Raw genomic sequence first — 13,401 nt, 5'->3', positions numbered from 1 at the left:
TGGTGAGTGGCGAGTGGCTGAGTGGGTGTTGCCGCCCTCACCGAGACGCGTGGGCGTGGACGAGTGCGTGACGCTGCCCCCCGTCTCCTCGATGGCGGCTACGCGCGTGCCCAGCTCGTGCAGCGTGGCCGCGGTGCCGTCGAGGTCGCCGCGCAGGGCGTCGTGGTCGGCGCGCCGCGTCGTGCCCTGCATCGACTCCTGCAGGCGCAGCAGCCGCTCTGTCTGCACGGCGAGCATGCGCTGCACGCCACACAGCACGAAGGGATGGGGGGGGAGGAGGGTGAGGAACGAATGTCACATGCCTGCCAAACATTGAGGTCAAATGCAGGGGAAACTCATGGGGAGGGGCGGGGGTCACCAGGTTTTTCGCAGGGCAGTGTGTGGGCATTGTGGAGGGAAGGCGTCATTTATTTAAAGTACGAGTCTCGGGAGTTGGCGGGGTAGGTGGCTCGTGCGTAAATAGCCACGGAGCTGGAACCGCTGAGATTCTGGGTTTTCAACTCGTGTTTCAGCCCCCCGTCGTTTCTCATCGGCTGTTTGAGCGACGTTGCTGCAGGCGTCGCTCCTCCGCCCTCTGTTGTTGTTGTTGGAGGGCGACCACCCCTGCGACGCCACTCTCTCCACGCACAAAACGAGCCTGCGCACACACACGTTATGCGTACACGCCCGCTCACCTGCGTGTGCCCGAGGCGCGACTCGTTCTTGCTGGCCGTCTGCCCCACGGAGATGAGCTCCTTCTCCAGCTCCCGCACGCGAGTCCCCAGCAGATCTGCACTGTTGGCCCTCTCCGCCAGCTGAGACTGCAGCATGGACACCTGGCGAGGAGGAGGAGGACGAGGAGATGCACGGAGGGACACGCGGTGGGGGGGAGAGTGGGGAGGAGGTGCAGGGAGGTGGGCGGAAGGCGTCAGCTGATTAAATCGGACTTCCCCGGGGGATCATCATCATGATGTCAGCACGAAACCTCATGGGATTTCTCAACTTCCAGACCCATGTTTAAACCGTGTGCATAACACACAATTAGTCCCAGAAGGTGAAATAAGCCGATGGACTCACAAGTAATTTGGTTGTATTGTTGAGACACAAGTGACGTGTTATTCGATTATTAAGAAAAATTGATAAATCTCGCTACAGTGGGCCCACGTTGGACAGGAGGCGAAACTGAATTGACCTCAGAAGTAGCTCTGTGATGACCCCTTCCGGAGGTCATTCTACAACATAGGGCGATGTTAACGCTTTGCCGCATTAACTTACGAGAAGACGACGGTGAGACGGACAATTTAAAAGCGCAAAGCCACTGGAGGTTTGCACTTTTAAATAATCTAGATTGGCTACGTATGGTGCGAAAGAAGTTCAACATACGTACATACAAAGAGACCCATAGACTCACACAGAAACCCATATAGACTCATCACACAGTGACCCACGGACTCGCACACTGCATCGCGCAAGCTTTCTGCGGCCGTCTGGAATGCTCTTCCATTGGAGCTGCGCACTTTTAAATAATCTAGATCGAAAACTAATTTCCTTAAAACTGCATTTTGTGTTTAGTTTCTTGTCCGCCATCATCATTATCACCACCGTCATCATGCGTTTAGTTTGTTGTCCTTCCCCCGCACATCCCATTAGCACGGTTGGCTATGTCCAGTGCGAAAGAAGTTCCACATACGGTACAGCAGACAACAGACATACATGAGAAAGAGGAGGGAGGCACCCGTACCTTGAGCTCCAGGTTGGCGCTGCGTGCCGTCACGAGGGACAGGTGCTGTTGGGTGGCGCCCGACTCGTGCTCCTTGAGGCCCTGGAGTGTGCCCTGCGAGACACGACGGCCGACACTCAGCGGAGGAGGGAGGGGGCCCATTGCTCGTGGGCAATACGGGGGCGGTCAAGAACGCCGCGCTTTCGTTTCTCCCGCACGGCTCAACTTTGGAATCCCTTCCCATCGTCAGTTGGTCACACGTTCTTACGACCTTGCTTAATTAAAGAAATGTACCGACGCTGAACATACGTAAACAAAAAAATACCAACATTTATTTTTCATTTTACCAGGTAAGTCCCACTGAGCTATGTAGCTCTTTTTCAGAAGCGACTGGCCACGAATGACAGCTCGACAAAGCGGCTTATCACGCGGACATTTACAGCAGCTTGGAAGATGGCCGATGGATACAAAATGGCAGCTAAAGGAGAGGATGTGTCTGAAAGGACAGGCGCCACGGAGATGGAGAGATATCATCTGTTCATCTGCAAGAGCGAAATGGATTGCAGCATTGAAGGAAGGTGAAGGATGGTATGGGATAGCTTCCACCCAGTGGCGGATGGAAAATGACTTTGTGACGATAACAATGTTTGTAAGAAGCCATACCTTGTATTTGCAACCGAATTGACTGAAGAAACATTCCGCTTGCTTGTACGGACAGATGCCCAAGTGAGACACAAGCTGAAGAACGTGCGCACACAAACACACAAACAACACACAAACATGAGCTGCTGCCATTTGCCAGTACGTGGAGTGACATCACTACAGCGCTGGTGGCAGGCTTGGTGCTCTATTGGCAATAGCGCATTGCCAGGTCATTGGACAGAGCCAGAGGTAATGGTTAAATTGACGCGGGTGACCGCCAGACGAACCAAACCGCACTCCCCGCTGTGCCAACTCACTGCGGTTTAGCCACCCGACGCTCGGCCCATCAGTGTCCTGTGCAGCGTGTTCTCACCAGATGCCCAGTCGCACTTTTACTAATCCCTCCAAACCGTCGTGGTGCCAAACTGTAACAGTGTGTGCGAGCGTGCGTGTATTTGTCTTTGTGCGAGCGAGTGTGCTTTCGAGTGTAAGCGAGTACACACGGCCGTGTGTGGATAAGCGAGCATATGGTGTGTGAGCGGTAGTGTAGCGGTTAGCGCGCTGCTTTACGGACCCTGCGACCCGAGTTTGATTCCCGCTCGTGGCCAACACCAGTAACAATTATCTGAACCGGTCTTGGGCCTCCCCTAGGTCGACTCAACCTCAAATGAGTACCTGGTGCAGTGTGTAAAATCAAAGCCACTGGGGAAACAAAGGCGGGTCGGGCGTGGTGCTGGTCGTTCACCCCCTCGTGTACCGTGCCGGCCTTCATAGGTGCTCGCTAACAGTACTTGCCCCAACAGTCTGTTTAGGCTATATGGGGGATCTTTGTCTTTGTATCTTGATCAACTTGTATTCATATGACTGTGAATGCCTGGTCATAGAGCACTATGCTAAGAACCCAGCAACCAGAGTTAGATTCCCGCTCACGCCCAATAACAGTAGCGAATATCTGAACCGGTCCTGGGGATCACCTAAGTCGACTCAGCATTAAATGAATACCTAGTGCAGTGTGTAATCATCAAGACTGGGGAAACAAAGGAGGCCAGCGTGGCGTTGGTCACCCACCCCTCGTTGTCTGCCGTGCCAGCCTTCATCGGTGCTCGCTAACAGAGAGGGGGGATCTTTGTCTTTCATGTGTGCGAGTGAGCGATTGTACCTGTGTGTGTGCGAGTGAGTGATTGTACCTGTGTGTGTGGATGTGAGCGATTGTACCTGTGTGTGTGGATGTGAGTGATTGTACCTGTGTGTGTGGATGTGAGCGATTGTACCTGTGTGTGTGGATGTGAGTGATTGTACCTGTGTGTGTGGATGTGAGCGATTGTACTTGTGTGGGTGTGGGTGCGAGCACGTGTGTGTGAGCGTGTATGCAAGCGAGTGATTGTACCTGCGTATGTGTAGGGAGCCTCTGCACCTGCGTGTGAGCGATTGTACCTGTGTGCGTGTGTGTGCGAGCACGTGTGCGTGTGAGCGACCGTACCCGCGTGTGTGTAAGTGAGCGATTGTACCAGTGTGGTTGCGAGCGTGTGTGTGTGCGGGAGTGAGCGATTGTACCTGCGTGTGTGTAAGGGAGCCATTGCACCTGCATGTGTGTGAGCGATTGTACCTGTGTGCGTGTAGTTGCGAGCGTGTGCGCGCGTGCGTGTGAGCGACTGTACCCACGTGTGTGTAAAAGTGAGCGAGCGTGCGTGCGTGTCCACACGAGGCTCATGCTTTGCGAGAGTCTCACCTCCTCGCGCGCGATGCTCTGCTCCTCGCACTTGTTGGGGCACGGGATGGGGTACCGGGGGCAGCGCGTCTCGTAGTGTTTCTATGGCGAGAGAACACGGCGTGAACAAGAGACCTTGGTCTTCGCGTGGCCACCCCCCCCCTCCCCCCCCCCCCGGTCACTCTGCCACATCACCGCGGTACCGTCGAGCGCGGCGGTATCCGGCACTCCCGAACAACGCTCGCACCTGCTCACGGCCAATACTGGTGACGATTATCTTAACCGGTTTTGGGCCTCCCGTAGGTCGACTCAGCCTCAAATGAGTACCTGGTGCGGTGTGTAAACATCGCTACTCGGCCATCCACCCCCTCGTATACTGCGGCAGCCTTCATAGGTGCTCGCTAACAGCCCTTGCCCCAAAAGTCAAGGGTCTTTGTCATGTATATACTCATGCATGTCCCTGTGTACCCCCCCTTGTGTTGATTTATGCTGTGTGTATTTACAGACACCTGTGCGTACCTGTGTACCTCTGTGGCACAAGCGCTGTGGTTCCGTCACCGCCACATATGCGCGAATGGTGGCTGCTGTTGTTGTTGTTGTCGATGTCATCCCCGTGAATGCATGCACGAGTGCGTGCGTACGTCCGCGAGCGAGCGAGTGTGTGCGTGTGTGCGTGCGTGCACGTACCCTCTTCTCGGCGAGGGGCACCTGCTGATTACAGTAGCGGCAGGATTCGGTACGGAAGTGACATCCCGAGGCCACGTGGTTCACCAGCTCGCCCCGCAGCAGCCGCTCCGTGCAGCCAGCGTGCGGGCAGTTCACGGCCTCGTGCGCGCACACCGCCATGTGCTCCTGCGTGCGCACGCACACACGCCCACGTGTTCACGCACAGGCACGCGAAGATAAACACAAAGATCTCCCTACAGCCTTCACCGACTGTTGAGCTCAGGGCTGTAAGCGAGCGCCTGTGAACGACGGCGGGAAGCATCCGTGAGGGGCCAGAGACTCGCCCGGCTGCCTTTCGTCTCCCCAGTGCCGATGTTCGCACCAACTGCACTTCAAGCGGAGTTGGCCAAGCGGAGGGCCAGGACCCGTTCAGATATTCGTCACCCGGTACTATCCGAATTGGGGTTGCTGTGTTGGAAGAGCAGTGAGCCAATTGATCGATTGATTGAGATAACCACGATAACGGGCAACAACCGCCGTTTACGACGAAGTGGCGGTGGCGTCACCGCAACGCATGTACCAGGTTACGTGCACCTTGCTGGCATGAGATCACAGGACAGATCCACGTGTTATGGGTTAACGGACTTATATGACTGGCAGATGTACCACGTGTGCTCCACACTGCGTAAACCTGCTGTGCCTCCGCCACCTGGCGCTCTACTCGATGTTTCAGCGTCACTCCTCCGCCCTCCGTACATACATAGGAAAACAAAGATCCCCTTTTAAGCCTTTAACAGACTGTTGGGGCCAGTGCTGTTTGCGAGCACCTATAAAAGGCCGGCACGGCACACGAGGGGATGGGTGGCCAGCACTATGCCCGGTCGCCGTTGTTTCCAGTGCCAAAATTTACACACCACACCAGGTACTGGCCCAGGACCCGTTCAGATAATCGTCACACTGGTGTTGGTGGCCTTGAGCGGGAATCGACTTGTGGTCGCCAGGTGTGCAGTGCGCAGCATACAAACCGCAACACTACCGCTCCGCAGAGTCAAGCACACACACACACACACGTTAACACGCTTGGACACAGGAATGAGCAAGCACACGCATACGACGCACGTGAACGCGTACCTGTAGCTTGCCGAGCTCAACGATCTGCGTGCAGCCGGCGGTATCATTCCGGCAGTGAACGCGGAGGGCGAGGATTTCCCGGCGACAGCAGTTGTCCCGGAACACCTGTGTGTGTGCAGAGCACGTCAGGTCACGGCACAACGTGCAGCGTGTACGCCATACACACATGCCATACGCAACAATAACAAGTGCAATAATAAGAGTACATAAAATTTCGATTTAAAGCTTTCGTGACTGCAAGGATTCATCTTCTTGGTTCTTTCGGTAAAGTCTGTCGAGTAGACAGAGTCTGAAATTTCAGACTGTCTACTCGACAGACCTGCTCTCCACCTGAGGACGGCTGCTTGCGTTGTGGCCGAAACGTCGTGAGAATTATTTTATTATGTTTTATTTTTATTATTTTATTATTCCATTCTACGTGACTTTACCGAAAGAACCAAGAAGAATAATGGGAGTACGTTTGAAATTTCGCACCATTCTTGGCGCGCGCAAACCTACCACAGAGAAGCCGTGCTCATAGACGCAATCTGCAGCAGTTTTCCCAGCAGAGGGGGCGACGCTGTTGCTGCTGCTGTGCATAAGCCCAATTGAACTAATTGCAGGAAATCTTTCAACTTCGGACCAAAAGCATGGACCGTGACACTGGCACATAATGGCCTGATCATTTCAAATTAATTCACAGGATCTTTTACGGTTATTACACACACGCAGTATTAACCAGGGCGGCCTGACAGATTCTAAACCGTGAACGCTTGCACCAAGCGGCGAACGCTCTAACGCTGGGCCACGTCACCCGCGCACTGTTGTAGCGTCTCGTAGCATCTAGGCCACGCGTAACAATCAGCTCGTGACAAGTATGATAAAACGTGCGTCGAACAGTTACTTGTCGAAGCTTTGGCAGGTGTATGACAGTCTCTTTTTGAGCGAGTGTAAGTGTTAGCGATGGCGTAACGGTCATTAGTGCACCGTGCTCCAAATCCGGAGTTCGATTCCCGTCCATGGCAGACGTTCGTGGTAAATATCTGAACTGGTCCTGGAACTCCTCTAGGTGGACTTCAGCCTCAAATCAGTAACTAGCGCAGTGCTTAAACATCAGCACCGGGAAGAAAAAGGCGCGAGGATGATCATGCACACCCCCCCTACTGCATTCGTTAACAGCACTTTCCCCAATTGTCCATTAAGGCTACATGGCGGGGGCGGGGTGGGTATTTGTCTTTGTGTGTGTGAATCAGTAGGAGTGAGCCTACGTGTTCAAAAGGAGTGAGAGCAGGTGAACGTGAGTGTGCACGTGCTCGAGTGTGCTCACCTTGTCCGGCTGAAGGAGTTCATTGTCTACTGGGCATGCCGGTGTTGCTTTACTGGAGAAATAAACAACCCCACGCACAACGTCGGTTTACGTTAGGGGTTGCCCAATCACAGCACGCAGCTCGCACGAAGGTCAACGTGCAGCACTTAGCAGCTACGGTCACGGGGGGCGCGCTGTCGTGGCGCCAACGCGACGTCGTTTCCAAACATGTTTTTACGAATCGGCGAACAGCACACTCACCGCTTAACACGCACCATTAAAGTCGCGGCGGTGACCACTCTACGAGCGTACACACTGACATGCAGCTGGAGGCACACACGGCGCTTGATACACACTCCCAAACGAACACACACCACCCAAAATGAACACACACCATCGATCATTTACACAAAGATCACCCGTGTAGTCTATGCAGACTGAAAGGGAAAGTGCTGATTGGGTCAGTGGGTTCATCGCGAAGTGCACTAACAACGACATTACCATTCCCCCCACACACAGGCCACCAATCACACACCCACACCAACAATCACACGCACACACAGACCACCAATCACAACAACAAACGCCATTCCCCACTAAGCGGCGGTGACGTCACCACGACGCTTGTGCCAGGCTCTATCCCGAGGGGCCACTTTAGCCAGCACCTTTGACAGGAGGTCATAGAAGGCATCTGACTCATTGGCCTTGCCTGCATCCCTCCACGGATGTTTGTCTTCGGTGGGGGCATAAGTAACCACGACCACCACTCCTCGCCTCTGGTTGATGGGAAGGCGAGCCCAAAGTAGCCTGGGGCTTACAGCTTCCAACACCTCACCGCCACGCTCCCACACCCCCTTCATTCTTTTGTTCAGAAGAGCCACTCCCTGTTGTTTGGCAGTCTCCTGCCCCGAGTAGAGGACTGTCCACCCCTCATGGTGGCAGGAGCCAGCGCCGGTCCACCGGACCTCCTGAATACCAGAGATCCAGGCGGTACTGATCCAGCTCCCGACAGAGAAGTGGCAGCCTCTCCTCCGCAGTGAGCGTTCGAACATTCCACGTGGCCATCCGAAGTGGCTTTTTGTTGTTTCTGGAGGAGCCCCGAGGGTAAGGATTCAGTTTCCTGGCTCCACCAAATCGGGTTTGGCCAGGAAACGTCATAGACGCCTGTCTCCCCGGGGCCTCCTGCACAAGCTTAATTACATTTTAAATCGTCGTTTAGTGGCAATTCATTGAAGGGGTTACCAGCCCCTCGCACCCATCCAGAGCTCCCATTTGGCCGCTGTGGTGGTTACAGACGCCATGAGGGGAATGGGCAATCTAAATTGGCCATCCCCCCACGGCACTGCCCACCACAGCATTGCCGTCCGGCACCACGAGGAGGTAGGGGGTTGTTTTTGCCGGACCCACCAATCACACACATACACAGATCACCAATTACACACATACACAGACCACCATTCACACTACCGATCATTCACCCAACACCATTAATTTCACATATACACTCAAACAGGGCTTCACTTCTCATGGCTTATTCTCTGGATCGCAGGCAGACCCGGACACTTCGAGAGGTTTGATGGACGTGGTGTGCCGGGTGCGACAACATTTTCCGGACAGACCCAATTGAAATAAATCCCTGCAATCACCATCATTGTGTTTATTTTGTTGTCCTTCCCCCGCACCTCCGATTAGCACGGTTGGCTACGTATGGTGTGAAAGAAGTTCAACATATACGTACATACAGAGAGACCCATAGACTCATCACACAAAGACCAACGGACTCGCACGCTTTCAGATGCGCTTCTGCGGCCGTCTGGAATGCTCTTCCATCTGATATTAAGAAGCCACTGGAGCTGTGCACTTAAAAATCAACTCGATTGAAAACGCATTTATTTAGAAATGCTTTGCATTTAGTTTGTTGTCCTTCCCCCAGCACCTCCGATTAGCACGGTCGGCTACGTACGGTGCGAAATAAGTTCAACGTACACACGTGCCTACCATACATGGACATCGTCGCGGTCGCCAGCACTCACCTGAGCACGGGCCGGATGCAGGGCTCGCAGAAGCGGTGGCCGCACTCGGTCTGCCGGGGGTCCCGCAGGGGCAGGCGGCACAGCTCGCAGCGGTACTTGTCCTCGGGCGGGTGCACAAAGTGCTCCCGGTAGCCGCACGTGGGCGCCTCCCCTCCCACGCTGCACACGTCCACACACGTCACGCACGCGTTCACACACATCACGCACGCGTTCACACACGTCCACACACGTCACGCACACGTCCACACACATCACGCACGCGTTCACACACGTCCACACAAGTCACGCACACGTCCACACAAGTCACGCACGCGTTCACACACATCACGCACACGTCCACACACGTCACGCACACGTCCACACAAGTCACGCACACGTCCACACACATCACGCACGCGTTCACACACGTCCACACACGTCACGCACACGTCCACACACGTCACGCACACGTCCACACACGTCACGCACACGTCCACACACGTCACGCACACGTCCACACACGTCACGCACACGTCCACACACGTCACGCACACGTCCACACACATCACGCACACGTCCACACACATCACGCACGCGTTCACACACGTCCACACACGTCACGCACACGTTCACACACGTCCACACACATCACGCACGCGTTCACACACGTCCACATACGTCACGCACACGTCCACACACGTCACGCACGCGTTCACACACGTCCACACACGTCACGCACACGTCCACACACGTCACGCACGCGTTCACACAAGTCCACACACGTCACGCACACGTTCACACACATCACGCACGCGTTCACACACGTCCACACACGTCACGCACACGTTCACACACATCACGCACACGTTCACACACGTTCACACACATCACGCACGCGTTCACACACGTCCACACACGTCACGCACACGTCCACACACATCCAGCACGCGTTCACACACATCCAGCACGCGTCCCGCACATCCAGCACGCGTCCCGCACATGTCCCCACGTGTCCCCCACGCGTCCCGCACGCACCCCCACACGTGTCCACACATACAATAACTTGTCATCGGCCACGGGTCACTCCCGCTGCTTGATGAAGGCCGCCCCCCCCACCCACCCTGGTCTAAGTGACTTCTATCGTCAAAAATATTAAATGTTTAGGAGTTTGTCTTAAATTCTTTTCGACGTGTTAGCACTCACACACTAAAATCTACAAAGTAAGCAAAATGAGGTTTCGTAACCTGCTCGCTACCAGCGAGTTGGTGAGGGTTGCCGTGTGAGGGTTGAGAGGTGAGAAGGTTGAGAGGGTTAAGAGGCGAGTCGGGTGAGGTGGGAGGGGTGAGGTGGGAGGGGTAAGCGGTATAAGGTGCGGGTTGCGAGGGGAGAAGGTTGCGAGGGAAGAGGGTTGAGGGTTGAGAGGGGAGAGGGTTGAGTGGTGAGCGGGGTGAGGTGCGAGACGCTTGGAGCGAGAGGTGCGAGGGGTGACGTGGCCGCTCACCTGGCTGGGAGGTAGGAGGCCGGGGTGCCGTCCTTAATGAGTGTTGTGTGCAGTGACGAGGCCTGGCTTGAAGGCCCGACTCCTGGCAGCAGTGCAGCCATGCGGGCTCAGAGCCGCCGGCGTGTCCACTGCACAACACAACGATGACGACGGCGCTTGGTGAACAGAGGAACCTGGCTGGTGCGGCCGCGTGCGCAAGAGATGAAGCTGCCCTCACAGTGGCCGGCAAGGCTGCGAATGCAAGAGAGGAGACTGCCCTTATAGTGGCCAACGGGGCCGCGTATGCAAGAGAGGAGACTGCCCTTATAGTGGCCAACGGGGCCGCGTGTGCAAGAGAGGAGACTGCCCTTATAGTGGCCAACGGGGCCGCGTGTGCAAGAGAGGAGACTGCCCTTATAGTGGCCAACGGGGCTGCGTATGCAAGAGAGGAGACTGCCCTTATAGTGGCCAACAGGGCTGCGTATGCAAGAGAGGAGACTGCCCTTATAGTGGCCAACGGGGCCGCGTGTGCAAGAGAGGAGACTGCCCTTATAGTGGCCAACAGGGCTGCGTATGCAAGAGAGGAGACTGCCCTTATAGTGGCCAACGGGGCCGCGTGTGCAAGAGAGGAGACTGCCCTTATAGTGGCCAACGGGGCTGCGTATGCAAGAGAGGAGACTGCCCTTATAGTGGCCGGCGAGGCCGCGTGTGCACGGTGGAGAAAGCCAGGTCATTCATTCAAGTACAGATGTAACTTCTGTAAAACGTTGCTGTTGATATTTCTAATTGTGCCGTACTTGTCACGACACGAAATGAAAAAACATCTCCATTCAGAATTCTCGCAGCTAGCGGCGCACCACCCTGCGTGAGCAGCATCACCATGACACTGCTTATAAGGTAACATGTGAAATGAATATAAACTCTCTTTCCAAAGCTACACATTTACCTAAGATACATTTTTTTAGTCTATCGGCCTATTGGCCTTCCACGCCTACGAGCATCAATTCCAACACAAAACTCTCGATTATTTTTTTTCAGACTCTGCCGACTAGCACCACAAGGTCAAAAACCAGTCCAGCGTTTGCCTGCGTCAACAAATGCCTTCTAGTTAAAACACGAGCCTAGAAGGCCAATATGGCAGAAGACTAAACAATATTTAAGTTGACAGTAAAAAAAAACCAAACCTTGCCAGACCCCGGCTCGACAGATGCCACATTTTTCTAGACTGATGTTCGTCCAATAATAAAATAATTCTGGCCAATCTCTCACATAGCTGAGACAACGGAACCAGTATTGGCTCTCGCACAATGATTTGCCATGCAGTTTGTCTCTCTGTGTCATGCCCAACGCATACAGTACAGTGTACCGCACACTCGACTGCGTGTACCGGGTGCAATCGACTTCATGGATGGCGTCAAACATGCCGGGATCGCCAGGGCTGTTGAGCACTCTACATAACCACCAGAGGTGGAGTGTGCTGCACACACTACACACAGCATGGCACTTTCAGATATTTATTTATTTCATTTCATAGCATTTAGGTTAAGATAAAACGTATCCTAATTAATGCGTTCCTCACTTGCATAAGTATTAGGTGCTTGATATGCTTCACAGGGTTGCTTACGCTTAGCAACAAAGATTTCCATTGCGTTTGAAAAACCCTCCCCAGTCACGTTCACGGCCTATGCCATTTCTTCCGAGGGCGAGCCCTTGACAGGTTGGTTGCTACTGAGCCGGCGTATTGAGGTCGGCATGCGATATCCAGGATGTGACCCTGCCAAACTCCCCACAGGACTGTCACCGCATCACGCCCTTTCAGATGCACTTCTGCGGCCGTCTGGAACGCTCTTACTGTCACGGTCGACTACGTACGGTGCAGTTCAATATACGTACTTACAGAGACCCATAGACTCGTACAAAAAGCCATAAACTCATCACAAGAGACACACGGACTCACACACCGCATCGCGGGCTTATGCGGCCGTCTGGAACGTTCTTCCTGTCCGATATTAGAAAGCTGCCAGGAGCTATGCATTTTTTAATAATCTACATTGACAACTAATTTTATTAGAACTGCTTTCTGTGTTTAGTTTGTTGTCCTTCCGATTAGCACGGTCCACCTTACGTACGGTGCGTACACACAGGACCCACTGGGCTACAGCTGCATGTTCCCGGTAGTCCAGGAGAGCCGGCGGTCTCCCTGTCGACGGCTGCCGAATGCTGCACGCCCAGGCAACCGGGGACCGTCCTGCGGTGCGTGTCTGCCTCCGAAATTGGGGCCGCGTTGTGCAATCACCGCTTTCGCACCATGTGCCGTTAACGCCTTTGGGCTCTTGAAACATGAAGAAGCAATCGCTTGTCGTCTTTGCTTCACGGAGAGGAGTTACGCGATCGCTACCGAGGGGCTGAGTGTGCAATTCGCGGGTGGCATTCGAGTCCGTATCAACGGTGGCGTTGGTGTGTTTGGCCCGAGCCCCAGCCGCGATATCCAGGTTCACGTGCGCGAACGTCTGCGACGCGACGCGAAAGCCATGGAGCCGTGCGTCGGGAGATACGATGGGACCGCGAGGCCCTGGGTGAACGCACCAAAAAGAGGCATAAACGGATAAAACTAGAAACTAAACTATATAATTTTTTTTTTTACCAGGCAAGACCCACTGAGCCATGTAGCCCTTGTGCAGAAGCGACATGGCCACAAATGAAAGCTCAACGAAGTGGCTCATCACGTGGAAATGTTTAGAAGCCAAATACTCTAAACACACGTTAATTCTAAATGTG

At 54.3% G+C, this 13,401-nt stretch overlaps 1 protein-coding gene across 3 annotated transcripts in view; it reads right to left on the bottom strand.

Moving 5' to 3' along the window:
- LOC144728938 (TNF receptor-associated factor 3-like) overlaps window positions 1-13,401 on the bottom strand; it is a 47,785-nt gene that overhangs the window by 4,851 nt on the left and 29,533 nt on the right. For all 3 annotated transcript variants that reach the window (XM_078608699.1, XM_078608701.1, XM_078608700.1), the window contains exons 2-11: window positions 10,645-10,772; window positions 9,165-9,323; window positions 7,153-7,204; window positions 5,847-5,951; window positions 4,737-4,901; window positions 4,071-4,151; window positions 2,363-2,437; window positions 1,721-1,813; window positions 675-815; window positions 42-240 (exon numbers count right to left, since the gene is read on the bottom strand). In XM_078608699.1, the coding sequence (XP_078464825.1) occupies window positions 42-240; window positions 675-815; window positions 1,721-1,813; window positions 2,363-2,437; window positions 4,071-4,151; window positions 4,737-4,901; window positions 5,847-5,951; window positions 7,153-7,204; window positions 9,165-9,323; window positions 10,645-10,745 (1,171 nt within the window). In that variant the 5' untranslated portion in view covers window positions 10,746-10,772. The remainder of the gene's footprint in view (window positions 1-41; window positions 241-674; window positions 816-1,720; window positions 1,814-2,362; window positions 2,438-4,070; window positions 4,152-4,736; window positions 4,902-5,846; window positions 5,952-7,152; window positions 7,205-9,164; window positions 9,324-10,644; window positions 10,773-13,401) is intronic.

Source organism: Lampetra planeri, chromosome 30 (genome assembly GCF_965212315.1).
Source record: "Lampetra planeri chromosome 30, kcLamPlan1.2.h2, whole genome shotgun sequence".
Lineage (NCBI taxonomy): Eukaryota > Metazoa > Chordata > Hyperoartia > Petromyzontiformes > Petromyzontidae > Lampetra > Lampetra planeri.
This window is presented reverse-complemented; position numbering and strand designations above follow the sequence as displayed.